Source organism: Aethalodelphis obliquidens, unplaced genomic scaffold (assembly GCF_003676395.1).
Source record: "Aethalodelphis obliquidens isolate GAN/ISIS:26980383/991018 unplaced genomic scaffold, ASM367639v1 scaffold3, whole genome shotgun sequence".
Classification (NCBI taxonomy): domain Eukaryota; kingdom Metazoa; phylum Chordata; class Mammalia; order Artiodactyla; family Delphinidae; genus Aethalodelphis; species Aethalodelphis obliquidens.
Window position 1 is genome coordinate 51,255,419 of NW_020837947.1, and position 27,011 is coordinate 51,282,429.

The following is a 27,011-nucleotide window of genomic DNA, read 5'->3' on the forward strand; positions in this document are numbered from 1 at the left end:
GAGACTTGAGAAAATACCCGAGCGGTAGGTTTCGTGTTTATCAACTTGGAATCTCCAGTCCGGGAGTCATGAGTAGAAAGAATCAGCTTTTACTGAGTTGGTGACTCGTGTTTTTCTATTTTAAGAGCTTGGCGCAGATACCCCGTGGGTTTGTCTGTGGCATGTGGGTCTGCGAGCGCGCGCACGTCTGAATCTCTGGGTCTGCGGCCTCAAACCTCAAAACTTCGGGTTACAAGTAGAAGGCAGATTTTTAGCTCTCAGGCTTACAAGAGAGGGCGGCCACCCTGTTGGGGGAGTGGCCTGAGCCAGTGTTTCCCAGCGCCGGGGTCGCTCTCCCGCGGCCCGCCAGACTCCATGCCGGCTCCGCGGGGCCGCTGGGTCCCCGCGCCCCGATGTCTTTGTGCCGATCGCGGCGCGGGAACACTCGCCCGGGGGGCCAGGGCCACGGCGGAGATACCAAAAATGCTGTTGAGGCGCGGGCGCGAGGGGAGGCGCCCAGTACAGTCGCCGATCCGCGGAGGAAAAAAAAAAAAGTAGAAAAAGAGGCTTTTCAGGTCAAACTCCTCGTATCTAAGAAACCACGTTTTAGAGAAATGACTCGCGATGGGGAGAACACACGGTGTGCAGGGTACATTGTTAGCCAGCGCTGGCCCGGCTCACCGTGGGTGCGCGGCCGCCGCTCCCCGCCCCGGGCAGCGGGCGCGGGCCCACGTGGAGCCGCGCGGTACCGGATGAGCGCGCCGGGCAGCCCGGGTCCCCGGAGTGCGCGCCCCAGCTCCCTGCCGCGGCCGTTCACGCCCGAGCGCCGCCGCCGGTCCCGCGTGTGCCCCGCTGAGGGGGAGGGGCGGGCCGGGGGTGGGGGCGGAGGGGTTGTGGTTCCACTGCAGCGGGGGCTCCTGTGTCCTTGTGCGGAAATGACACACGGAGTCCCGTCACGTCACGCGAGAGCGCAGCGCACGGACACACACAAAGAGAGGGGAAAATACACGGCGCCCGCCCGCTGCCCCCAGCAACTCCCCGGGCCGCCCCGGCCTGGCCCTCCGCGCGCGGCCCCCACTCCCCAGCCCCGCGCTCCCCCCAACCCCCACGTGGCGCCCCAACTCGGCGCGGGCCCGCTCTGCAAAGTACAGAACTCGTGTCCCAGGTAAGTGCGGGGCGGTTCAAGCCGGCCGCGCGGTGGCGGCGGCGGCGGCGGCTCCGGAGCAGACGTACGGGAGAGTGGCTGCAACATCCATGCTGGGGTGGGGGCGGGAGCAAGGGAGGAGACGCGCAGGGGGGCTGCCCGGAGCGCGCTCGCAGGGAAGAGCGCCCACCCCCGCGCAGGGCCGAGCCGCCGGAGCGGGCGCCCGGTGCCCACGGGCTCGCCGCACCCATTGTGCCGCGCGCTCCTTTGTGCCCGCTCGGAACGCGGCGGCTCCATGGCGTTCCGGGGAGCACGCGCGCCGCGCGGGGGCGGGGGGGGGACGCGTAGTGGAACAGTCCGCGCCGCCGCCCCACTCGCGCCGCGCGCTGGCCCCGCACCCCCGCTGGGCGCCGCGATGGAGCGGCCGGAGCCGCCGGAAGGCTCTGCGAAGCCCGCGGTGGACTCGGCGCTCGCGTTCGGCCGGGCTGCGGCTGGGGACGGCTCGGCGTGCAGAAGGGGGTGTCAGAGCAGGAGCAGGGGGCGGGGACTGGAGGGAGATGCCGAGCGGGGAGCGGGAGGCCCGAGAAGCTGCCGCTCGGAGGGACGCTGCCGCCGGAGTCAGCAAATGGAGCGAGGCAGGCCCGCGGCGGCGGCGGCGGCGGCGGCGGCGGCGGCGGCGGCGGCGGCGGCCGGGAGCGGACAGGGACGGGCCCCGCCGCCAGGGGGCGCAGCGCTCCCTCCCCGGCCATCCACGGCGCGGTTCGCGGTTCCCGCTGCCCGGGAGCTAGAGGCGGGCGCCCGGCAGGCGCGAGGCCTTGGCGGCCGGCCGCCAAGCCGGAGCCGAGGCGCCCGCCGCCCCTCGTGACCGCCCCCTCTTTCTCGTAAACGTGAGTTCCCACGCAGACCTGGTCCTCTCCGCGCCGGTGAGTTGTGCTGCAGCGCGCGTGAGGGCCTTGCGTGCCGACACAGTTTTTTTTCCAAGGTGTTTTTTGCAGAGGTAAAGGACTTTTGAGTGCTCAGGGGGCCCGTCCGGAAGAATTTTACACGCAAATGCCAACCAGGCAAGGATGTGCGGAACAGGGTTAAGCACTTCGGTGTCAACTTCACCTTCTTAAAGTAATTTTTGTAACTTTTTAACTGTTCCCTGTGCCTCGGGCAACGCGTCCAGTGCCCCAAAGCTGCGGCTTCGGGAAACTGAGGCTAGGAAGTGAGTTCTCAGGCTGGGGCTGGCTCGGGATGGGTCCAGAGGGACAGAGACGAAGGAGATTCTTTTGTTATCCACACTCCCAAACCCGCCCCTCCCCTCAGTTTTTCTGGGGTTTTTGTTGTTGCTGTTGTTTGTTTTTTTAACCATCCATTCCTAATATCCAGTTTCATGTCGCCGTACAGGACTCTGTCAGCTTCCTTCACCCTTAGTACTGAGATTTGCTGAGATTTTGTATCTTCACAGTTTTACATCCCGAGCCATTAACTCAGTGTCTGATAACTTAGTAGGTGCTCAATAAATTTTTGCTGAATGAACGTAGAGCTTCTTGGATTCCAGAAGAAAGTGGGGCCAGTGCATCCTGTTCCTGCTAGTGGTCTAGCTGGCGTGTGCATGGCCTTTGAAATGAAATTCATGGACAAACCAGAGCCTTTAAAATCTGTCACATAAACATTCCACCACTGAACGTAGGTTTTACCATAGAGGCCATGTCCTTGTTGAAGCGATTTAACAGAAAAGTGTTGTGTTCTTGCCTTCCCCCACCACGTACAAAGCACTAGTAATAGAAGAGAGACCACCTACTACCTAGTAGACAAGATGGCCAGCATCCCAATAATCTGTTAAAGGTACCACATGGACACATTTTCTTTACCCTCTTCCAAACTTCTGGGCTCCTAAGCATCTCATAGATGAGCAAAAGAGGAGTAGAATGTCTAATAATTAGGAAGAAAAAAACTGGAGTCTTGGGCTTCCCTGGTGGCACAGTGGTTGAGAGTCCGCCTGCCCATGCAGGGGACACGGGATCGTGCCCGGGTCTGGGAAGATCCGACATGCCGCGGAGCGGCTGGGCCTGTGAGCCATGGCCGCTGAGCCTGCGCGTCCGGAGCCTGTGCTCCGCAACGGGAGGGGCCGCAACAGTGAGAGGCCCGCGTACCGCAAAAAAAAAAACTGGAATCAACCCTGACAGAAGTTTGAGTAGGTGAAAATTTAATCTCCTGCTGGACTGTCCCACCTGCCACAGGTGGGACAGTCCAGCAGGAGAGCTGTTTCGAAAGCCCCTGAAGCAACAGGGAAAGAAAACCACATGCTTTTATGAATTGTATTGACACCATGGTGAAAAATTGGGGGATCTGTCTTTTAAAAGACCTCAAATTTTATAACGTAGAGACACGTGAAGGTTGCTAGCCAACCAGCACAATTAATTTGGTGTTAGTGTATGGGAGGTTGGGGTGAACGTTTTTGTTTTTCCTGGCACTTAATTTTGGTGGCAAATCATGGTACCTCTCCTGTTATTCATTGTACCTATTATTGGCTAAAGCAAGTTTGGGAGAATTATTTGTAGAATCAGTCTTCGGGGTGATGGAACTTTTCTGTATCCTCTTGATGGTAGCTACAGGGATGTATACCTGTGTTACCTTTCATAGAACTGTACACCCCCTCCCTCCAGAAAGTAAATTTTACTGTATGGTAATTTTAAAAAAATAGAAATTGAAGGCACACACACAACACAAAACAAGATCCCAAAAGGGATCTTTTATGTGCTTTGTGAGTATCACCTTGTTCTTGCTGTTTCTGTCCCACTTCACATTGGACAATGGCTCTTCTGCCCCGTCTGATGTTCTAGTATCTCTTGCAACATTATTATTTCAGCCCAGGCTCTTGTAGTTTCTGGAACGAGCTGCCACACGTGACCCGCACATGCCAAGCTAAGGGCTCTCCACGCTGGCATCAAGCCTTCAGTGTGTCAAACAGGAGAGGTGCGATTTCATTTGGAGTGGCATTAATGCCTGGCATGTTAGTCCCTGAATGATTAGACTTTTTACAAACTGTTGTTTTAGAGCTGAGTTTTTCTCAGCAGCTCACCTGGTAACATGCCCTTCCTCTATTTTTAATTCAACTTGAAACACATGTATGGCCATCCCTCAATATTTGTGGGGGATTGGATCCAGGACCCCCTTCAGATACCACAGTCCACACATGCTCAAGTCCCTTACAGCGAGTCCTTCATATCCTCGGATTTCGAACCCACAGATTTGGAAGGCTGACTGTATTTAAAATCAGCACTTTTAGGTTTTTGTTCTCTACTAACGGCCACCTCTCCTCTTCTCTTGTCTGATTTTCAGTTATCAGTTATCACTGCCCAGTGAAACACAGTATCTGTAAAGGCATTGAATGTTCAGTTGAATAAATCACGTGTCGGTCTTTTCTTGTTTGCCAGGGGCTGTTGGTTTGAGCATGGAGCTAGTAAATTGAAGAGGGGAGGCTGGGGATGTGGGGGGGGTAGCTTACACCCGACTGTGCCCCAACTCCAGTTAGCTTATGTGGTCACAAGACAACACATTTGTAAAAGTGGGAAGTACAGAGGAAACTCTGCTTATACCTCCTAGGAAAATTAGTCACCATCGTCCAGTCAGTCACATGGGTGGCTGCTGGGATATGCTAGCCCTTTTCTCCTTGACCCCAGCTTCTGGGTTCCACGGTTAAAGTTAAAAGCAGAGTCTGACTCCTCCTACCATTGATGTCGAAGGAGGTAGCCAGTCCTTCGTGAGGCCAGGGAGGGCTTAATAAGTAGAAGCCCTTAGCTGAAGAAGACATCACATTTAGTCACATTCAGAAAACGCAGTCTCCGAAGGGTGAGACGCCACATCGCAGGCAGGCAGGGCTGTGCGGTTGTCCTTCGCTGCGCACACTGAAAGATAAGGCTGTTCTCTGACTGAATAAGGAAGGCAGCGACAATTACAGCTTAAGGAAACTCAGGGGAACATTGCCCTGGTTTTGTGAGGACTGGTATTTTTCAAACTTTATTTGAAGATGTGTCTAAAAATAAAAACAAATTGCAAACATGTCCTGCAAGTCCCATGGGCTGGGTGCCATAGCCAAGAGGGCCGGGTTCTGAGATCCCCAAGGCTCCCAGCCGTTCCTGCAGACCCAGAGACGGAGCCCGGCAAGGGTGGATGGCATGGGAACATTCTTCCCGTCCTTAGGGAGGGCATTTTGATTTCACCCCTTCCAGTTGAACGTTTCTTTTTTCTTTCATTTGAAAGAAACATTACAAAACTTTTTAAAAGTTTTAAACCATTTTATTTTAGTTTTAAAAAATCTTCACTGTTAAGATGCACTTTAAGCATCTTTCAAAAAAAAAACAAAGGCTTTATAATAAGTAACGTTTACTGAGTGCTGTGTGCCAGGCACATTCTCCTCTGTAGTTTTCATAGAGTCTCTAGAAGGAAAGGTAGTGTGTGCAGCTCCTTTTACAGAAGAAAGCACCAAGGCTTGGCTGGGTAAGCCACTTGCCCGGGATTAGAAGCTAAACGTAGGTGAAGCCAGGATTAGATAGAACACAGGTCTTTCTGCCCCTAAAGTTTGGTAGGGAATTCCATTTTCATCCAAATCAGCTGTACCTTCGTGATCCGAAGGCCTACCTGGCCTGTTGACTCGCTCCTGCATCTGAGCCCAGCCTACAAACGTGTGCTCCGTCAGGGAAGGGAGAAGGCAGAGCGGGGATGGCCCACCCCCTTTCGGTCCCAGCTCTTCTCAGAAGGCTGGAATGAGGCCCCCACCCCGAGTCCACCCGCCTCTTTCCCTCTTCTTGCTCTCCGCAGCACCCACCCCAAGCGAGGCGCAACCCGCCGCCCCCCTGCTTCTCTGCAAACTAGGAGGACTGTTGTGAGGACTGCACCGGTGAACGTGTAAAACAGTTAGACCTCAGAGGCAGCACTGCATGAATGTCAGCTGCTGTCCTCCTTTTCTATGTTTAATTTTTAAAAATCAGTATAACCTGCAGTGGGGAGGCTTCATGAAGTCAGATCACATGGCTTGGCAAGATGAAGTATGGTTTGGTTAGGTCTTAGTTAAACTGTTTAAATCCTTGCATGTATTTTATTAATAACACCTTTAAAATGGTCTGGGCCTGTTCTCCGTGCTTTACCTTTTGTATGTGGCAGGGCTGCACAGCCACCATCCTGGGGGTTTCAGGCTCCGATCATTCCTATGCTGGGGCTCTGGGGCTCACGTTCTCAAGGAGACCCTCAGGTGGTACGAGTTCGCCTCGCTTTACATCTGGGAACAGGAGTGGAGATCGGGAGGATTTGCCCCAAGGCGGCCTGAGGTCGGGCTGCTGGGCCAGGTCTTTGGACCTGACCTCATCGTGCGGGGGAGTCCTAAGTCCCGTGGACGTTTCCGATGTGCTAGGGCAGAATCCTGAGTCAGCCGACTGGGATTTGAATGTTGAGGTTTCAGGAAGCCCAAGTACTTCCCATTTCTGGGCCTGCTGCTTGTCCTGTGAGACTTGGGCAGCCGCAAGCTTCCAGCACCTCTGATTAGCCTGGGCTAGATTCTCCTAAACGAACTCAATGCAGAGGCACCCCAGGTCACTCCCAGCCCCCTGTGGGCGCCACTAGAGGACATTTTGCTTTGGAAACCTGTGGGGCGCTTAGGGAAGAGTCCAATGATCCTGTGCGGGCAGAGGGGTTTGCCAAGGGTTTGCCATGCCAGGTGCCCCCTGCTTGCCTTACCGTGGTCTAGCCTCCAGCTCCTAAGAAAGACATCCTCTCCCAACCCCCCAATCAGATTCTCGCGTGACTCCTTATTACGCACTTTGAGCTGGTGACCTCAGGACACTCCTTCCTTTTTCTGTGGCCCAGCCACTCCTCAGCTCCCCAGACTTCCCCTCCCCTCTCCCCACTGCATCCTGCTGCTTCACCCTGGAGTCAGAGCCCCTAGAGCAGGCCCCTGATTTGCCCAGTTTTGTCCGGTTTTGAGGAATCAGGGAAGGAGGGCTCCAGGTACGGGTCAGAAGTCTTCCAGGGTGCTCAGACACAGACATGAGAGAACCCCAAAGAAAGCACTGTCCATCATCTAGAATGCAGGAACCCAGCAAGTCCAGCCTAGAGAATTGCTAAGCTGCTCTCCAGCCCATTTGTTTTCTCCAGCCAGCCACAGACTCTCTAAATGACCTGGCTTTAGCGCTCAGCTTGGATCCCTAATCCAGGAGACTTGGTCCTGGTTTGGTTTTTTTTTTTTTTCCTCCCATGAAATTTGACTTATTTTGAAAAACACTCCAAGTATCAGGGCAATGCACTGATGGGGCCTATAATACACCCGCCAGGAAATGGCATTTCCTTAGTGTTCAAAGCTGATCTTTTCACCTTTCTGTTCACACCTTGGCTTGTGAGCTGAGAATTTTTTCTGATCTCCCCATCACCCCATACTGAGGAGCTTTTAACACCTTCAGAGGCAATAATTCAGAGACAGTTATGAAATGAAAGGTCTGCACTAGTTTGTCAGTTATATATTGTTTCTTAGAGCATCAGTATTTTAAAATATCTTCCCAGTCTGATTCCCTGGAGATCCCAAGAAGCTCCTGGAAAGTCAGTCTATTTTTCTTTTCTTTTCTTTTTTTTTTTTCGGGCCCAGCCGCTCCGCGGCATGTGGGATCTTCCCGGACCGGGGCACGAACCCGTGTCCCCTGCATCGGCAAGCGGACTGTCAACCACTGCGCCACCAGGGAGGCCCTCTTTTTTCTTTTTTTTTTTTAATTTATTTTATTTATTCGGCTGCGTCGTGTCTTAGTTGCAGCATGTGGGATCTTTGCTGCAACATGCGAGATCTTTCGTTGCAGCACACAGGCTCTTTGTCGCCCCGCGCAGGCTCTCTGGTTGTGGTGCGCGGGCTTAGTCGCCACGCGGCATGTGGGATCTTAGTTCCCCGACCAGGGCTCGAACCTGAGTCCCCTGCATTGGAAGGCGGATTCTTAACCACTGGACCACCAGGGAGGTCCCAGCATCAGTATTTTAAATACTTAAATGATTTGATTTTACATTCTTAGCTTGTTGCTATTTATGGGTATAACTCAGAATATGACCTGGCTAGCAGTAAAGATTGCTAAACTTCTTATTTTTTCATTTAAAAAAAACTCTCATTTTCAAAGAATTGCGTGCTCACTGTAGAATATTTGGAAAGTAGAGGAAACTAAAGAAGAAAAGTCATCCATAATCATCCTAATTGGAGGTAATTAACATCTTGGCATGTTTTCTTCCGTCTGCTTATGGCATTTTTCAATTACATTGTCAAGATATCCCCTGTGAACTTTGAAGTACATTGTTATTGACTGGGTGGCCCTGTAATGAACAATTGATTTTGAATCTTTACACATAATTTAATGTTCGGCTCTTTCTGTCAATAGAGGTTTTGAAGTCGTGTGTTGAGAAAAATGTGTAGAAGTTGACTTTCTAACTTTGTATATTGGAAATAACAATAGTGATCAAAGGTGATCTCAATCCAGGTCACATTGAGTTTGTTGTCCCTTCCATTTTCTCTGCAGGTTTTTGTGGAATTTATCAGTAATTAATAGTGACTGATGGTTACAGAGGGCTTACTCTGCACCAGGATTTCCACCCTCAGCCTGACCCTAGAGTTCCTGCCTGTGTTTAACCTAAGATCAATTCGAAGTAGAAGACCCCCTGGCCCAGGTTCTTTGCCCTTCTGGCCTTTGCTCATTTCGTATCATAATTTTCAAGTGTGTGAGGCTCTAAGTGACAGATTTGGCTATAGGTCTTTATAAGCTGAAAGTGATGAAGAAGATCAAGATATGCCCATTTACACATTGACAGCGTTATTTCCAGAGCAAATATTTTCCCCTAGAATTTGCTTTAATGTTATTTCTTACCCCAAAGGAAAAAAATCTTGTAGATATATGTCAGACTGTAATATTATTTGTATCCAGATCGCAAAATTGTAAGCACTGGTGGTCTGCACAGCTGTGGCATGCGGCCTGTGTTTATTAGATGTGAGTTACAGTTGTTATAGAAACCTTAATGTAATATCTTCTAACCTTGAGGTTCTGACTGCTCTTTCCTTCCTGTTACTGTTATCTTCTAGTGTTTACCCATCCTCCCCTCCAACAGAAGTTCCCAGAGTTCTGTCTTCATCCTCCGGGTCCTCCCATCTCTACCCTGTGTTGGTTTCAATCCCTGTAAATAAGCTATACAGTCGATCGATCCCCTCTGCACAGAGGACAGTCACCCCACTGGCACCAACAGCTCCCCGTCACACAGTGGGGAGTGTAGCCACCAAAGCACAGGGCAGGGAGACCGGGGGCCACTCCCAGTGTATGGTCTCGAGCATGTTACTAACCTCTCTGAGCCTCGGGTCTCACACCTATTCAACGAGATGATTTCTGAGGTCCCGTTTGGCTCTAAAACTCTGCCTCGGTTTCCTCACTTGTAAAATGGGACTAAGAAGAGTTTCCACCTCCTAGGATTGTTAGGTTAATTACATTTAGTAGAGCTCTTAGCACAGCATCTTCCACAGTGTAGGCTGTTGTTTGCATTGAGTCTCCGTCAAGTGTGCAAAGCACTGGGCAATGTGGCGAGGAGTTGGAAGGGAATGGCACGGCAGGGTTTCTGCCTTCCAGGGTTTGCCCAGGTGAGCTGGGGTGTCCCTCTGCTCCAGCCACACCCCTGTTGGACACCTCCATTAGCACCCTCAGGGCTGACCTCAGCCAGGGACTCTCCCATCGGAAGCCCATTAACAGGCCCCCTTACTGGTTTTCAGCCCTTCTCTGTCTCCTCCCAAAGGGACTACTCACTCCAGATCCTTGTCTCAAAATCTACTTCTGGGGGAACTTACACTAAAAAAAGAAGTGATACCGAAATTTCCATGATACATTAAGCAAAAGAAGCAAGGAGCAAGGATCTTAAACCTTTTAGCCTCAAGATCCCTTTCTACCCTTAAAAAGTATTGAGGACCCCAAATAGCTTTTGTTTATATGGGTTCCTGTCAGTATTTACCGTGGTAGAAACTAAAACAGAAAAAGAAAAAATGTTTAAATATTGATTTACCAATTCATTGAAAAATAACCAAAATAAATATATTACAAGTTCATGTCAATAATATTTTTATGAAAAAAAATTTTTCCAAAGAAAATAAGTGAAAAAAGTGGTATCGTTTACATTTTTGCAAATATCTCTTATATCTGCCTTAATAGAAGACAGCTGAATTTTCATATCTGCCTCTGTATTCAATCTTTTGCAAAATAAAGTATCGTGTAGCCTCTGGGAAAGTCTCCTGCACACCTGTGAAAAGGAGGCAACAGCATCTCAGTTTTATTATGAAAATAGTTTTGATCTCATGGACCCCCCCGAAAGGGCCTTGGCTGTACTAGTAAACTGGGTCTCCAAAAAGAAAGAAAAAAAGAAAGCCCGGAACAGGACTGGTTTGTAAAAGTGTCACTTTCCATGGTGTGCCAATTTCAAGCTACCAACTTGACTCCACTAATGCTGGAGTTGGGGAGAGACGTGCAGTCTGTGCAGGCAGCGCACTGCATTCATGTCACACTTTGAGGACCTCTGGCAGAGTGTCTGCAGAAGGACTCAGGAAAACCGACGAGGTTGCCTCCAAGAGTGTAACCCAGTGACTGGAGGACCCTGGGCTTTTTAACCAAATATCCTTTTATACCTTGGGAATTGTCAGATGCATGCCCATCTAGTCAAAAGAAGAGGAGACTTTAAGAATCTTCCCTTCTTAAAATGAACTCTCTAAGTTGATCCATAATTTGTCAGTCTTCAGCTTTTCCACTTCTTTGTGGCATCTCTTAGAACTGGTTCTTTCAAAGCGCCGGTGACTGGTTCTCACTGCTCTGCCGGCCCCTTGCCTTGCTTCGCCCTTGCTTCCCGCTGTGGGCCAGGCGCACTGAAATGCAGGAGGCAGATCCAGCCGCTGCTGCAGCAGGAGGCCCCGAGGTGGCCCTGCCAGGTCCTGCATTTATGTAGCCAATTTAAGCAACTTATCCTTGTAATTTGATGTTTGAGTGTCTAAGGCATCTTAAGCATTTGGGATTACCGTTCCTTTTGCACTTTTGGTAAAAACTGAAGGTTTTCTGATAGCTGCTTCCCACCCCACCCCACCCCTGTGCCCTGCATGGAAAATTGAACACTGTCATCTCGCCCTGTGAAGAAAGATAGAGACTATTAGGTATTATAATAAAATGATATGTGCTCCTACGAGCTCTGCGATATTTAAAACCTTTCTTCACTGCTGACAGTCACTTTGCCTGAGGCTTCCTAGGCTATTTGGGTTCAAAACAAACAAAAAGCATTTTCGCTTATTGGATTAACCACTGGAGATTGGTCCTGTTTGAGAGTTACCCTCCCATAGGTCACCCGTGTCTTAGAAGCTGTGTGTTTTAACTAGAGGCAGTGGCAAGCGACATGTGTCTCCTTGACACACGTCCCTTTCACTCGTTTAAATCCTCCCTTGGGATTGGTCAGGGATCTGGAACAGGCACCCCTTGGGGAAAAGCTGATTTTCAGGGACATGTGGATGCATAGTTAGACTGTGTCGCAATTCGAGATTCGTGGTGAGAGGAATAAGAGGGTTTTGAGAAGGAGAGAATGTTAAAATGAGAAATTCTACGAAGTCCTGCAGGCAAAGGAGATTGTAATCCTAGCAGCCCAGCGGGCGGGTGCTGCAGAGTTGGTAGCTCCTTCATAACCTATAGTTGTGTAAACGAAAGGAATTTCTGCGGCATGCTTGGCATCCGGGTGTTTAGTGTCCGCCCAGGATGAACAACCTTGTGACCTTCATCTGGGCAGATGACCAGGAAACGGAGGTAGCAACGTGTGATACCCATCCCCTTTCTACCCAGCTGGGGCGGTGTTGATGTGCCGGGTCTACATCAGCTCGGGATGCCGGCAAGTGACCCACACATCCCCTCCCTCTTGTAGAAACTTCTGTATTGTGAAGTGGACTCTATATAAGCACAGAGCAGCCTCATTTTCCTGCTAGTGACACGGAGATGAAAGGAGATTTCCAGCTACTAGTGGTCAGAGAGATCCAAGGCTGGAAACTGGCCTGTGTGTTCATGAGAAGAACCTTAACAGAAGAATGAGGATTCTGTCATTCCCTCTCCTGGTGGCTGACGGGAGATACACACGGATTTGGTTTGAATCCTAGTTCTGCCACCAAACAGCTGTGTTATACTGGTCAGGTACCTGCCCTCTGTTCTCTTCCTCCCCTTTCCAATAGTCAAACATCTTATTTCTGTAATCAAAATGATATAAAAGTTTTCCAGCTTCACTGAGGTATAATTGACAAATCAAAATTGTAAATATTTAAGGTGTACGCCCGCAGTTTTTTTATTCAGTTGGGATTGAAGTAGCTCAGGGTAAGATCAAGGCGCACACGAAGTGGGCAGGCAGCGCCGGGCCCCAAGTGCGCAGGCCGTGGGTGTTAACGGGGACCCTCACCTCGCTCCGCCCAACACGAGCCACAGGCACTTGGCTTTACAGGCCTTGCAAACGGGAAACTCCCTGGCTTCCCAATGAGAGTGGCTTGTTCGCCAGCTAGGAGGGAAGGGGCGCACCACACTGCGTTCCGGGTTCCTTCTGTGCCAATCTAGCATCTGTCGCTGGTCTATAAATGGACACGGAAATGTTTTCCAAGGCAGATGCACTCTGGCCGCCCCTTCCGTGAGGCTGCCCAGCCCCCTCCGGCTCTCCTCCCACCCGCAGGTGGCTCGGGCGTGCGCCCTTCGCTCATCGTTTTATGACGCGAGAATTGGGGCGAGCTCAGAATTCAGGTGCTAAATTGCCTGCAGTAGGGTCACTTGGTGGTGGTTCGGCGAAAACGCTTCGGCGCCCGAGTCGCCTTCCCGCGCCGCACTCTCGGAAATGGAGTGTTAGACAAGCGGACCCTCCTTGCTCAGTGCCCGTGGTTCTGTGCTGGGTTTTCTCATTGACTCCTGTTTCTTTTCCTCTAGGATTCGCTCGTCGTTTTCATGCTTTCCACTTAGCCAGAGGCTTTGTGGCTTTTCGCCGTGACCCTTTTTTCCCCCAAAATTAACCACGTGCCGTCTCCTCCCTTTCCCACCTTTTCCCTTCGGAATGTAATTTGTCCAGTACACCATACCCTCTCCAGCAACCCTGTACTCATTCCTCCTCAGCTGTTCTGCAGCCTCTCACTTGAGGAGACGGCTTATGTGACGGGGCGGCAGGGCCTCCCGGGGAAGATGGCAGCTCACCTGCGTCTCCTTGAGAAGCCCCCTGTCTGGGCTGCGAATCAGCCCTGAGTTTCTGCCCAGCGTTCGCCAACCTTGCTGTCTGAAAAGAGTACTGGTGCACACCTAACCTGCCTGGGACTCCCTCCCCTCAGAGACACCCAAACGTGAGATTTCTTTCCTTGAAATACAATGGAAATTGTCTTTGCTGAAATTCACCTCTGGTAAAATAGTTCTTGGCCCCTTGAAGTTGACTTACTGTTTATTTTCACTCAGTCTCACCTACATGTTATGTTTTTCAGACAGGAGATAGTTTAGTAAGTAGGAATTAATTTCAGTTTCAAATAAATCTTAAAATTTCTTATTCAATCCTTTGAAAATTAGTAATACAGGGATGAAAACAATTGTGCCTGTCATGAAGTAACTGTGACGACTGAGAATAGTGCCATACGTTGTAGCACTACTATATGAGTGTTGCTGTATTAGTGAGTTTTTTTCATACATCGTAGCACTATATGAGTGTTGCTGTATTAGTTTTTTTTAACATCTTTATTAGAGTATAATTGCTTTACAGTGGTGTGTCAGTTTCTGCTTTATAACAAAGTGAATCAGTTATACATATGTCCCCATATCTCTTCCCTCTTGCATCTCCCTCCCTCCTATTAGTGAGTTTTGAAGTTATGATCCTGTGCACAGATCACCTAGACATAGTCTTACTCTCTCCCCATCCAACCGTCTAAAATGGGACCACACACCATTCCACAGCCGCTCCGTGAATGGTTTACTGAACTTTGTGGATGGCATCCCTCCTCCTTATAGAAATTCCATAAAGATACCCCAGAGCCTGCCCCCTCTGACCCGTAATTGGAATGGGCACTCAGGGTTTGCGGGCTGCTTCGCCAGCGGTGGGAACCACAGCTCCTCAATGCCAACACTAGAGGCTGTCATGTGTGTTCTTCTGCCATGTTACTGCCTCATTTATACTTTATCCTAGTTACGGACATGCTGTTATGTAATCTGGGGAATCTCCAAGACGTAATGGTGCTTTTAACCATGGTGTCCACTGCATTTCGGCTGGGGCAGCGAGAGTCGGGGGCTGGCTCTGCCCCAGACCCTGCAGCCCATACAGGGCGCCGCCACTGCCTCCTGCCACGTTCCCTCATCAATAAAAAGAGTGGTTTGGACCAGATCGTATGGCTCAGGAGCTTTAAGAACCCACAGTGCCTCTTTCTCTTCATTGCTTCTGAAGGAAGGGCAAGACAGCACCATCCAATAAAAATATAATGCAAAAGCCACATATGTAATTTTAACTTCTCTAGCAGCCACATTAAAAAAAGGTGAAATTAATTTTAATATTTTATTTTGCCCAACAGATCTGAAATATTATCATTTTAACATGCAATCAATAGATTATTAATGAGATATTTCACCTTTTTACTGTGCTGAGTCTTTGAATCCAGCATGTATCTTAAGCTTACAGCATGTCTCCACTTGCACTGGCCACATTCCAAGTGCTCAGGAGCTGTGTGTGACTAGTGGCTACCGTCATGGGCAGCACAGGTCTTTTTGGACCACCCAAGACCTTAGCTCAGGTTCACCGGGTCCACAGGGTCCACAGCCTCCTGTGGACCTTTGTCAGCCTTTTCATTTTGTGCCTAGAATGTTTAAGGCAGGGACTAACAGATCATCCAAACTGAGGTCTTTTGTAAGACTTGATTTTCTCAAATATGTTCCTTTCTTTCTGTAAGTGGGTCTCAGTTGATGCTTTAAGATGCATTCTGCCCACATAAAGTCTTGGAGAAGCGCTCCCAGCAGGCATACAGGAGGCCTGGCTGTTTCTGAGTAACTGCAAACAAGAGGATGAAGTTTTCCTTGATGTTGCAGAGTCGCATTGGCTTAACCTTCTATTACCGGGAGCCAGGGTTGGGAGGGTAAGGGAATTTCTCATGGGTGGGTAAAATTTTAAACAACGAACAATGAATCAAGACTTTGTCTTTGTCTTTTCATTTAGTGAATAGAAGATGAATGCAACTGAATTCAGTGAAGATGTAGAAGAAGGTAAAAAAAGAAAAGCCTCTTTTTAAAAAATATTTTAACTGAATACTTTTTTTAGATACGTTTACGTGGTTCAAAAATATTAAAAATACATGATGAAAAATCAAGAAAAGTCTCCTCTCACCCCTGATTCCCATCCTTCTCCGCTCACACGTCTGGTGTTTTATGTATCTTTCCAGAGTTACTTTTTTAAAAGCATCATTTAAAAGAGTAGTTTCTCTTCTTCCATCTCCTCTCCCTCCCCTGAGAAAAGACTTTAAAACCTGTTTTGAACAAAATGTGCTTGGAACATGGTATCATTGTATAGCACTAGTGTGGTGAGATACAGATTGCTTGATTGGAAAGCCAGTTTTATTGTGATCTGTTACTCAGATATTGTTATCTGAGTGATAGTATCAAAGGGCGGCCGCATACAACCTGCCGCTCAGGGGACCCTGCTAATCCCAGCGCCGCCAGGTGGTCTCCCCGCTGAGCCCTATTTCTTCTCTGCCACAGTTCTGAAAAATAACACTGTGAAAGTGGAGACAGAGGCCGAAGATGCTGCCCTGGACTGCTCAGTGAATTCCAGGTCCTCCGAGAAGCACGCTCTGGACAGCGTCTTCACTGGCCTCCAGGACTCCAGCAAGAGAAAGCAGCCGGGCGGCGAGGGCCCGCCGGACTCCGTCCCAAGCGTGAAGAGGCGGCGGCTGATTCCCGAGGTGAGGGCTCACAGGGAAAGCAGGAACTTGTTGATAGCAAGGACTGTTAGTGAAAGCCTACCACATTTCACATAGCGCACACCTTACCTAGATTCCTGGAGAAGGTGAGGCTTAGCAGGTCTTTTCCTAAATCAGATCCATCTTTTGTATCTATTAGGAGAGCTTATTCAATGAATCTTTTTGTAAAAAGACCAATTATTTTATAACATGCCTGTGACCCCTAACCTACCTATTTTATGAATTTGCTTTCTTTTTTTTTTTTTTTTTGTGGCACGTGGGCCTCTCACTGTTGTGGCCTCTCCCGCTGCGGAGCACAGGCTCCGGGCGCGCAGGCTCAGCGGCCATGGCTCACGGGCCCAGCCGCTCCGCGGCATGTGGGATCCTCCCGGACCGGGGCACGAACCCGTGTCCCCTGCATCGGCAGGCGGACTCTCAACCACTGCGCCACCAGGGAAGCCCTGCTTTATTTCTTAATCACCTGCTGATTATATTGAACTTTGCTAAGTTCTGAGAGAGAGAAAATGGAACTGGACATAGTGGTCCCCTCTAGTAGCCTGGAGTCCAGATGGGAGACAAGACAGGTACACAGAACAGTTAAGACTGAGGAGAGAGGGGAGTTTGGGAGATGAGGTGTCTGGCCCGGAATGCCTGTTCCACAGAGCCTCTCCACAGACGGGCAGATCACACCTTAAACTCTTAGAAGAATGTTTTCCCAAGCTCTCTAACGCAGCTACTCACCACTCACACACACACATGCGCGCGTGCTCTATGAGGGACCCAGATAGGCATTTCAGCTTCTGCACGTCTGTTCAATAGAGCCCACGTTTCAGAGTTCATCATCATTAGCCAGTACACCATGGGGTATCAGCCTGGGACTCTGGGTTGTTACTGGTTTGTTTTAATTCTCCTCTATTAGATGCTACCCCAGATCTAAATAAATTGGGAATTGATAGGTTTTAGAGATTTAGTAAAGTGATGAGATTAAGATGTTCACTAGGATTTCAATATGTAAGTTAATATTACATTATAATGAGGACTGATCTGCATGCCACATCATGGAACATTGAGGGATACATTCATTTATCTATTTATTTGGAATTTTTTTCCAAACAGCTCTATTGAGATATAATTCACATACTATACAATTCACCAGTTTACATTGTTCAAGTCAGTGGTTTCTGGTAGATTCGGAGAGTTGTACAACCATTACTGTGATCAATTGTAGCACATTTTCGTCACCCCGCAAAGAAATCTTGTACCCGGTTAAGCAGTCCCTCCCCATCCACCGCTCCTGTCGCTCTTGGCAGCCATTCATCTGCTTTCTGTCTCTGTGGATTTGCCAGTTCTGGACATTTCATATAAATGGAATCATAGACTATGTGGCTTTTTGTATCTGGCTTCTTTTACTTAGCCTAATGTTTTTAAAGTTCATCCTTGCTGAAGCATGTTATCAGCTCTTCATTCCTTTTTATGGCCAAATAATATTTCATGGTGTGAATATATCACATTTTGTTTATCATTCATCAGTTGATGGACATTTGGGTTGTTTCCACTTTTTGGCTATCCTGAGTACTCCAGCAATACATTTTAGAAAATCCATAATACCCAGAAAAAAGTTGAATTTTCTTATACCTGTGTGATCATTTTTTTATGAAGGATTAATGAAAAATACCCCACCCTTGACCCTGGCTGCCTAAACCAGCCGCTTGCTGCATACCTTGGGACTCTAGGGAAAGTTTCATGTGTGGATGGCAGTTTCCAGTGCAGTAAGTTGATTGTAGATGAAAACTCAGATTCCTGACTGGAGAGATGCCTGCTGTGGCCAGTGAAGCTACAAGATGGTTAGTCTAATAGCTTGTTTGAAAAACCTTTACCCATCTGCTTTTTAAAAAATGCTTTTGTAAACCATAATTTATTATCCTTTTCCCTAACGATTGGTATATAGGAACTTTTATGTCATTCCATATAGTGCCACAGGGACCATCCGTATCCATATCCGTAAACCTCGTGCCCTCCTGTGAGTGATTCTAAGGGTTAGGCTCCTCGAGGTTATTCTGAAAGGGTTGAGGAGTTTGAGAAGCACTATGGTATGTCCCTGAAGGAACTCCAGGAAACGTCTTCTGTGTGTCACGTTAAATTCTGCTTATGATCAATTCTGCACACTCTTTCACGTTTACAAGTAAAGCTTGAGTTCAAGAAATGGAGCACAAAGTTGAGTGTATTGGTTCACCTTTGCTGTGACAAACCATCCCCAAACTTAGCCGCCTTAAAGTAACCACTGTTTCATTCAGTTCTGTGAGTCAGCTGGTGCTTCCTCTGGTTTGGCCTGACGTGGCTGGGGCCAGATGGTAAGGGAGGACCTCACTCCCGTATCCGGCCTCACCTGGGCTGGTGGGGTGACTCCAGCTTCCCTTATGCACTTCCTCACCCCCTACGAGGAGGAGGCTAGTCCAGGCTTACTCTCATGCGTGGAAGATTTCCAAGGAGGAGCGAGGAGGGCAGACTCTGGGGAGCAAACACTTTTGATGCCTCTGCTTGCGACACATTTGCTCATGGGCCACCAGTCAAAGCCAGTCATGTGGCCAAAGCTAGATCAAGGGGTGGAAAACTAGACCCCACCTCCCGATGGTGGGAGCAACAAAGTCACGCTGCAAAGAGATTTCCACACAAGGACAGGGGAACTATGATGGCCATTTTCAGAAACAATTCACCACAGCAAGGAACAGCCAGCTCTTGCATCAAGAAGGAATTCTGATCACATGTAGGCTGGTTTGTGGCCTTTGTGGGCAGCCCAGGTTGGCCCCATTGCCTCATTGCACAAATGGTGTCACTCTTCATCCTTTCGTCCAACACATTTTATTGGCATCGTAGAGAAGGGAGCATCTTCGTCTTCTGGGGATAGAAGGGGAAGGAGAAGGTTCTCATGATTTGTATTTTAGTTGAATCCTTCAGTGTATGAAGCAAGTCAGGAAAGTCCTGCATTGGGGAAAGGTCCGTTGAGGTTCACAGTGGAAGGATTTCCCTGAGCATCACAGAAATGACTTGAAGGTTGCAGATGCTCTTCTGGATCTGGTGAGGCAATAAGCTTAGTCTGGCCGGAGCTGCAGCAGCATGCAGGAATCCTGACATGTTTGGAGAAAAGGGAACCAATATATATTTGAATATTTCTAATATGACTTGTCCAATTTACATATTCTAATTGGTCATCTATGTTTACTTTTTTTTTTTCTTTTTTTTTTTTTTGCGGTACGCGGGCCTCTCACTGTTGTGGCCTCTCCTGTTGTGGAGCACAGGCTCCGGACGCGCAGGCTCAGCGGCCATGGCTCACGGGCCTAGCCACTGTGCAGCATGTGGGATCCTCCCGGACCGGGGCACGAACCCGTGTCCCCTGCATCGGCAGGCGGACTCTCAACCACTGCGCCACCAGGGAAGCCCTACTTTTTTTTTTTTTTTTTTTTTAATTTATTTATTTTTGGCTGCGTTGGGTCTTTGTTGCTGCATGTAGGCCCTCTCCAGTTGTGGTGAGCGGGGTCCACCCCTCATCACGGTGTGCAGGCCTCTCATTGCGGTGGCCTCCCCTGCTGCAGAGCATGGGTTTCAATAGTTGTGGCGCACGGGCTCAGCCGCTCCGCGGCATGTGGGATCCTCCCGGACCAGGATCCCACCTGTGTTCCCTCCATTGGCAGGCGGACTCCCAGCCACTGCGCCACCAGGGAAGTCCCCTATGTTTACTTTTCAATGGATTGGATACAGCAGGCAGCTGTAACCCATTAGATTTTGGAGTAGAAAAGACACTTTAAGTCCTGGGTTTTATTTTGGGAGTGCTGTTAGCTTTGTTCATTTCCGTTAGTGTAGATAACGTGAGGTTGATAGCCCTGCTCCCCTTCCTGTTCTATAAAAAGTGTATGTATATGTAAGTATAAACCTTTTGAAATTCTTGAGCTCCTTGTAGAATGGTGACGTGTGAAGTCAAGGCAGTGCTTCCTTTTAAAAGTTTGTACAAGCTGATATGTCAGTAAATCAGTAGCCTCAGAGCCCTGGGGACTTTCGAACAATCCATTGGTTTTATGAAATTATAGCATGTGTTGATTTTTCAAAATGGTACTAGTCTTAATTTAGAGTGGATAGCCCTTTATCCTTCTCTCCCTGGGTTTTCTCTGATCCATCTTACATGTGTGGTGGGGAAGGAGGAAGTGGGAGAGCGGAAGCAGGGAGTATATACAACTATCTTAAGCACTTTCATCACAGGGTAAGACGGAGGAACGGAGGCTGAGTCAAGCAATAATCCAAAAAAGTGGAAAGGATGCACGTTAACAGCTGTTGACTCCCTACCTGACCAATAACCCCACTCCTTGTCTTGTTTCATTTAATCCATGTAACAGTGAGGAGGGAATATCTCCCCCGGAGAGAAGAGCCAGCTCAGACATATAAGTTAAAGTCAAGTGCCAGGATACCAGTGGGGCAGCCTTGATCCTGGTGTGAGGTGGCAGGAGGGACTGGGAACACTCAGCTCTCAGCTCCCCACTGCGTATCCAGGAGGTGAGCCCCACCTTCTCTGATCCAGCCCATAGGAATGGTCAGTTCCAGAATGAACGGAGACTGGAGTCGGATAAGGGGGAGTTCACCATGGAGCCTTTGGCCAATTCTGTGACCTCCCAAACTCAGGTCCCTCCACGGTGATGAGGGGTGACACTGCTTCCTCATTGGTTCCTTGTGTGGATTGCGACAGCCCCTGGAAGGAGCCCAGCACGGGGCCTGCCCTACATCAGCCTTCAAAAATGTTTATTTACTGCTCCCCAACCCCCATCTCCAGCTACCACCCCTTACGGTCAGTATTCGGCCACCTCCCTCCATGTTTATCAGAAGGAGAATGGCATGGAATTGCCAAGAGAGGCCACCTGATGCCCTCCTGGCTGCCGCCGGCCCGAGTGCCCTTGATTCTGAGCACCTTCCATCTTCTCCTTTGACCCCAAGGAAGGGGGATGAGGGCGAGGGGGGAGGATTTGAGTGGCAGCCCTGATGCTAAAGGTCTGTCACATTCAAACTCCCATCGGTGCTGATGGCCTGTTTATGAGTGACATTTAGTAGAATGCTTAGAAGAAAAATAAAACCTCCCTCAAAAAATCTAACAAAAGGCTGCATAAAGACATATTTGGCGCCTCTGCTGGGGAGGCACGATAGCCCAATACAGCAGGTGTGGGAGGTGAGTAGCCAGCGTTTTTATTGCTAATCATCTTTTTGTTCATGGAACTGGGCGTGATATTCAAGAGCCCTGGGCCAGGCAGAAGTTAGCCTTGTTCTCCTGGGGTTCTTTGTTTCTATGTTTGTTTTTAATCCTAAAGTGTCATTGCAGTTTGGTTTTCAGTTGGAGAATGGAACTGCCATCTCATTCGCTCAGTGCAAATGTACTGAACACCTCCTAGGTGTCATTCAGTATGGTCCCAGCTGGAGATTCGTAGTCATTTCCACAGCAGCCCTAGCAGATAGGTACTGTGGCCATTCCCATTTTAATGAGGCTCAGAGAAGCTAGCACTACCAAGCCTGCTTGATCTGGAACTGTGCACTTAAAGCACTGGTGGCCCTGAGCACTGTGGGGTATTTGTAGGATATGCAGTGAGGAGCCTCTGAGGATGCCCTGCCCTGATAGTTTGCCATCCCTGTGGTCTTTCTCTTCTCCCTTCCTATAAGTTGCTTTATCTCCCCAGATTCTTATTTTTTCAGGCATGATAACACATTCTCCATCCTCACCACACAGTGTCAGCAGTATAAAGGATAACCCAAAGGATAAAAGCCATGAGGGCGGAGACAGGCTTGTTCCCTGTGTCCCCAGGGCCTTGCACCGTGCCTGACAGATGCTGGGCACTCAGTAATGTTTGTTTACTGACTCTGTGTGGTAGAAAGCTCTTCCATTCCTTATTGCTAACTACATCTGGTCATTTAATGATGATGATGATGAAGATAAACATTCTGTTAAAATGAAAAGCATCACCCCGTCTCGCTTATTTGGAGAGGGGTGGTGATGCCAGCGCCCTAGGAGCCCTTTTCCATGGTCTGCCCTTGATGCCACATTGATTCTCAACTCCCTGCTCCTCTGAAGGCTTGCTGCTTTCTTGGTGTTCCACTTAGCTGACTGGGCACCACTTAGCCACTCATCATTCGTTGAACTGAATTCAGTGACTGCTCTTGGATTTGGAGTCTTGAGGAAGACTCAGGACTTGGAGCATCTCCATGGTGACCCGGTCCCCAAGATGTCACTGGGCATGGACACATCCGTAACCTTACATCAACCTGTTTTTGATCAGTCAGACTCTCCAGCCAAGAGATTGGGCATTCCCGCTGGAGTCTAAGGGTGCTAGTGACAGAATGAAATGCACGGATCGGATCCAGGAGAGACGCTGGCACTGCAGAGCCTGAGCTGTGCAGCAGAGTTCACATATGGTTGGAAGATGAGCCTCGGAGAATTGGGAACGGTGTCAGCCAGACACCAGTGCCAAGTAGCACAGATTTAAAGATTTCTTGATACTCCTAGACAGCTGAGCAGAGATTTTATCAGCAGCAGCAAATGCAGCCAGCCCATCGTGCCTTGGCAGCGTTTGTGGAATTAACTGGAGCACTGAGTTGACAGGACACCAGTGTGGGGATATCTAAGAACCTTCTCTTTGGTGCTTGTGTCATGCTTTGTGTTGAATTGTGTATCCAAGGTCTCTGGGAGTGAGGAATGTTGCCCTCTGCTGGGACTGTAACTTAATTTTTTATTCAAGCCACTTAGCCAAAAATGTTTGTATTGATGGCAGTGTTTCTAACATGCTTGGTAGAAACTGAAATGTTTTTATTAATGAGGCTGACTATTGAGAGTTATGGGGGGTCTCCAGTTCTGATACACTGCACTTCGCTCACTGTAGGAATGTGCTGGAGTCAAACGACTTCTGTTTGTTTTGTTCAGATAGTTCACCCAGAAACTTGTCCCTGTGCTTATTTGCTACTCTGAGTGTTAATAAGGGCAGATCCCCCCCTAGAACGTGTACTCTTACTGCATGGCATGTGAGTTTCTGGTGATCTTTCTCTGCATGGAATCTTATTTAAATGTATTAGCGGAACTGCTTGTTACAAAGCCTTTGCCCCTTTCCAAAATCAGTTGTAATGTAATTATATATATATTTTTAATGATTGACATTACACACTCAAATTACTCTATATTGGTAAAACCTCACGGAAATCTTATGATCCATGGGACCTCCAAAATTATTTTGGTGTAATAAAATTTAATGGTGAGTGCTTTTTCCTTTTCCGGTAAGCAGCTTGAGGTGACCTCTAAAAATGGTTCACTATTCACTTGACCCAGAAAACCCCACAAAATCATGCAAATCAAGAGGTTCAAATCTTCGTGTTCACTTTAAGAACACTCATGAAACTGCCCAGGCCACTAAGAGTACGCATATCCGAAAGCCACCAAGTATCTGAAGGATGTCACTTTAAAGGAGCAACGTGTGCCATTCTGTCGCTACAATGGTGGAGCTGGTAGGTGTGCCCAGGCCAAACAGTGGGGCTGGATGCAGGGTCGGTGGCCCAAAAAGAGTGCTGAATTTTCACTGCACACGCTCAAAAATGCAGAGAGTAATGCTGAACTTAAGGGCTTAGATGTAGATTCTCTGGTCATTGAGCACATCCAGGTGAACAAAGCCCCCAAGATGCGATGCAGGACTTACAGAGTTCATGGTGGGATCAACCCATACATGAGCTCTCCCTGACACACTGAGATGATCCTTACTGTAAAAGAACAGATTGTTCCTAAACCAGAAGGGGAGGTTGACCATAAGAAAAAGATATCCCAGAAGAAACTGAAGAAACAAAAACTTATGGCCCGGGAATAAATGCTGCAAAAAATAAATGGAAATAAAAGTAAAAAAAAAGAAAAAATTTAATGGTGAGTAAATTGCTAAAAATCTAATTTACAGTCTATAGGAATTAGCAAGTAAGACAATATGAATTTATTAGGGCAGTGCTTTTCAACAGTGACCCACAGTTATAAATTCACCTTATAGAGCCATCTGGTCCACATATATGGATTTGTATGTAAATACATAGACACAGAGCAGTAGAACAAAACTTCTTGAATTTACTTACTGTGTGCAATGCCCTCTGATATTTTCTATTCTGTTCTTTTTTTCTTTCTTTCCTGTCTCTCTTTCATACTTCCTCCTTCCCTCCCTCTTTCTTCCTTTGTTTTTGTTTTTTTGGCTGCACTGCGCGGCATGCAGGATCTTAGTTCCCCAACCAGGGATTGAACCCGTGCCCCCTGCAGTAGAAGCATGGAGCCCTAACCACTGGACTGCCAAGGAATTCTCCCCTCCCTCTTTTATGCTGGTCTTGACCCATCAAATCAATGTCGTCATTTAGTAATGGGTCACGTGACAACCCACAGTTCTAAACACACTGTGTCAGGAGTAAAGATTTTCAACCATCTCCATCCCTTTCTTTCTCCAAGTTTCTGATGTATGTGTATGTGGTTTCTTTCTTTCCTTCCTTTCTTCCTTTTTATTTATTTTAATTTTTTTTAAGTTTTCTTTTTTTTAATATTTATTTATTCTATTTATTTATTTTTGGCTGCGTCAGGTCTTAGTTGCAGCACTCAGGATCTTTGTTGTGGTGCACAGGCTCTCTAGTTGTGGCACGAGGGCTCAGTTGCCCTGCGGCATGCGGGATCTTAATTCCCCAACCAGGGATCGAACCCGCATCCCCTGGATTGGAAGGCGGATTTGGTTTTTTGTTCTATAAATTTTTTTTTGAATTTTATTTTATTTATTTTTTTATACAGCAGGTTCTTATTAGTTATCCATTTTATACATATTAGTGTATATATGTCAATCCCAATATCCCAATTCATCCCACCACCACCACCACCACCAACCACTTTCCCCCCTTGGTGTCCATATGTTTGTTCTCTACATCTGTGTCTCTATTTCTGCCCTGCAAACCAGTTCATCTGTACCATTTTTCTAGGTTCCACATATATGCGTTAATATACGATATTTGTTTTTCTCTTTCTGACTTACTTCACTCTGTATGACACTCTCTAGATCCATCCATGTTTCTACAAATGACCCAATTTCATTCCTTTTTACGGCTGAGTAATATTCCATTGCATATCTGTGCCACATCTTCTTTATCCATTCGTCTGTTGATGGGCATTTAGGTTGCTTCCATGACCTGGCTATTGTAAATAGTGCTGCAATGAACATCGGGAGGCATGTGTCTTTTTGAATTATGGTTTTCTCAGGGTATATGCCCAGTCGTGGGATTGCTGGGTCATATGGTAATTCTATTTTTAGTTTTTTAAGGAACCTCCATACTGTTCTCCATAGTGGCTGTATCAATTTACATTCCCACCAACAGTGCAAGAGGGTTCCCTTTTCTCCACACCCTCTCCAGCATTTGTTGTTTGTAGATTTTCTAATGATGCCCATTCTCACTGGTGTGAGGTGATACCTCATTGTAGTTTTTTTGTTGTTGTTTTGTTTTTGTTTTCGTTTTTTGCGTTACGCGGGCCTCTCACTGTTGTGGCCTCTCCCATTGCGGAGCACAGGCTCCGGATGCGCAGGCTCAGCGGCCATGGCTCACGGGCCCAGCTGCTCTGCGGCATGTGGGATCTTCCCGGACCGGGGCACGAACCCGTGTCGCCTGCATCGGCAGGCGGACTCCCAACCACTGCACCACCAGGGAAGCCCTAGAATCTGTATTCTAACTAGACCCCAGGCTGTTCATATGGATATTCGACTTTCAGAAGCGCTGGGCTGGGCCAGGCCGTGCCAACCATATTCTTCCCCAGGTGGGGAGCAGCCTAAGGATGCACTCTGTCGTCGTCCGTTTTCTAGTTGCCTGAGGCATGCGCATGTCTGTGGAAGCACGTGCTTTGTGCTTCAACCCTGCCTGCTCCCCTGACACCCACAGGTGCTCACCAATTAGTTCTTCTGCTTCATTAGACCCTCAAAAATATATTCCAGTATGTTTTGGGGTCAAATTCAACATTTGTCAAAAACAAATTGATGACTGAAATATGTAAACGGCACATATTTAAAGCATACCATTTGGTAAGTTTTGACGTGTATACCAACAAAACTATGCCACGATCAAGATGAGAAACATATCCATCGCCTGCTACCATGAACGTCTCCTTGTGCCCTTTTGCATCCTCCCCCCATCCCTAGGTAACGACTAATCTGCTTTCTGTCACTAAAGATGAATTGGCATTTTCTAGAATTTTATATGACTGGAATCCTACAGGCCTCTTTCGTTTGACTGGCTTCTTTCACTCAGCTTAATTATTTTGAGATTCATCGTGAGTATCATGTTTATCATCTGTATTGCTGAGTAGCATTCTGCTGTATAACACAGCATATCTATATACTTGTTTAAAACTTGGGTTGTTTCCAGTTCGGGGCTATTTACACACACGGCTGCCATGAACATCTGCATGTAAGTCTTCGTATGATCGTGTGCATTCATTTTGCTTGGTAAATGGATACCTAGGAATGGAATACCTGGATCATATGGTCCCATATATATTTAACTTCTTAAAAGAATACCAATTGTTTTCTACAGTGGTTTATACCATTTTATATCCACCCCAGCAGCATGTGAGAGTTCCAGTTCCTTCACATCATCTCCGTCATTCAGTACTGTCTTTTTTTTTTTTTTTTTTTTTGCGGTACGCGGGCCTCTCTCACTGTTGTGGCCTCTCCCGTTGTGGAGCACAGGCTCCGGACGCGCAGGCTCAGCGGCCATGGCTCACGGGCCCAGTCGCTCCGCGGCATGTGGGATCTTCCCGGAACGGGGCAGGAACCCATGTCCCCTGCATCGGCAGGCGGACTCTCAACCACTGCGCCACCAGGGAAGCCCCTGTCTGTCTTTTTGATTACACCCATCCTAGTGGGGGTG

General features: G+C 48.2%; 1 protein-coding gene and 1 pseudogene across 3 annotated transcripts in view; both read left to right on the plus strand.

Moving 5' to 3' along the window:
* The first annotated feature begins 1,030 nt into the window (after window positions 1-1,030).
* The window catches only part of BEND3 (BEN domain containing 3), a 31,900-nt gene continuing 5,919 nt past the window's right edge, over window positions 1,031-27,011 (plus strand). For 2 of the 3 annotated variants that reach the window (XR_003429292.1, XM_027089419.1), the window contains exons 1-3: window positions 1,035-1,144; window positions 15,335-15,381; window positions 15,874-16,076. Coding sequence is in view for 2 of the 3 variants with exons in the window: in XM_027089419.1 (XP_026945220.1) it covers window positions 15,345-15,381; window positions 15,874-16,076 (240 nt within the window). In the remaining variant the exon portion in view is untranslated. Of the gene's footprint in view, window positions 1,145-13,269; window positions 13,491-15,334; window positions 15,382-15,873; window positions 16,077-27,011 lie in introns of all 3 variants that reach the window. The other variant, XM_027089426.1, reaches the window with a different exon arrangement.
* On the plus strand, window positions 19,878-23,960 carry LOC113610975 (60S ribosomal protein L17 pseudogene; annotated as a pseudogene).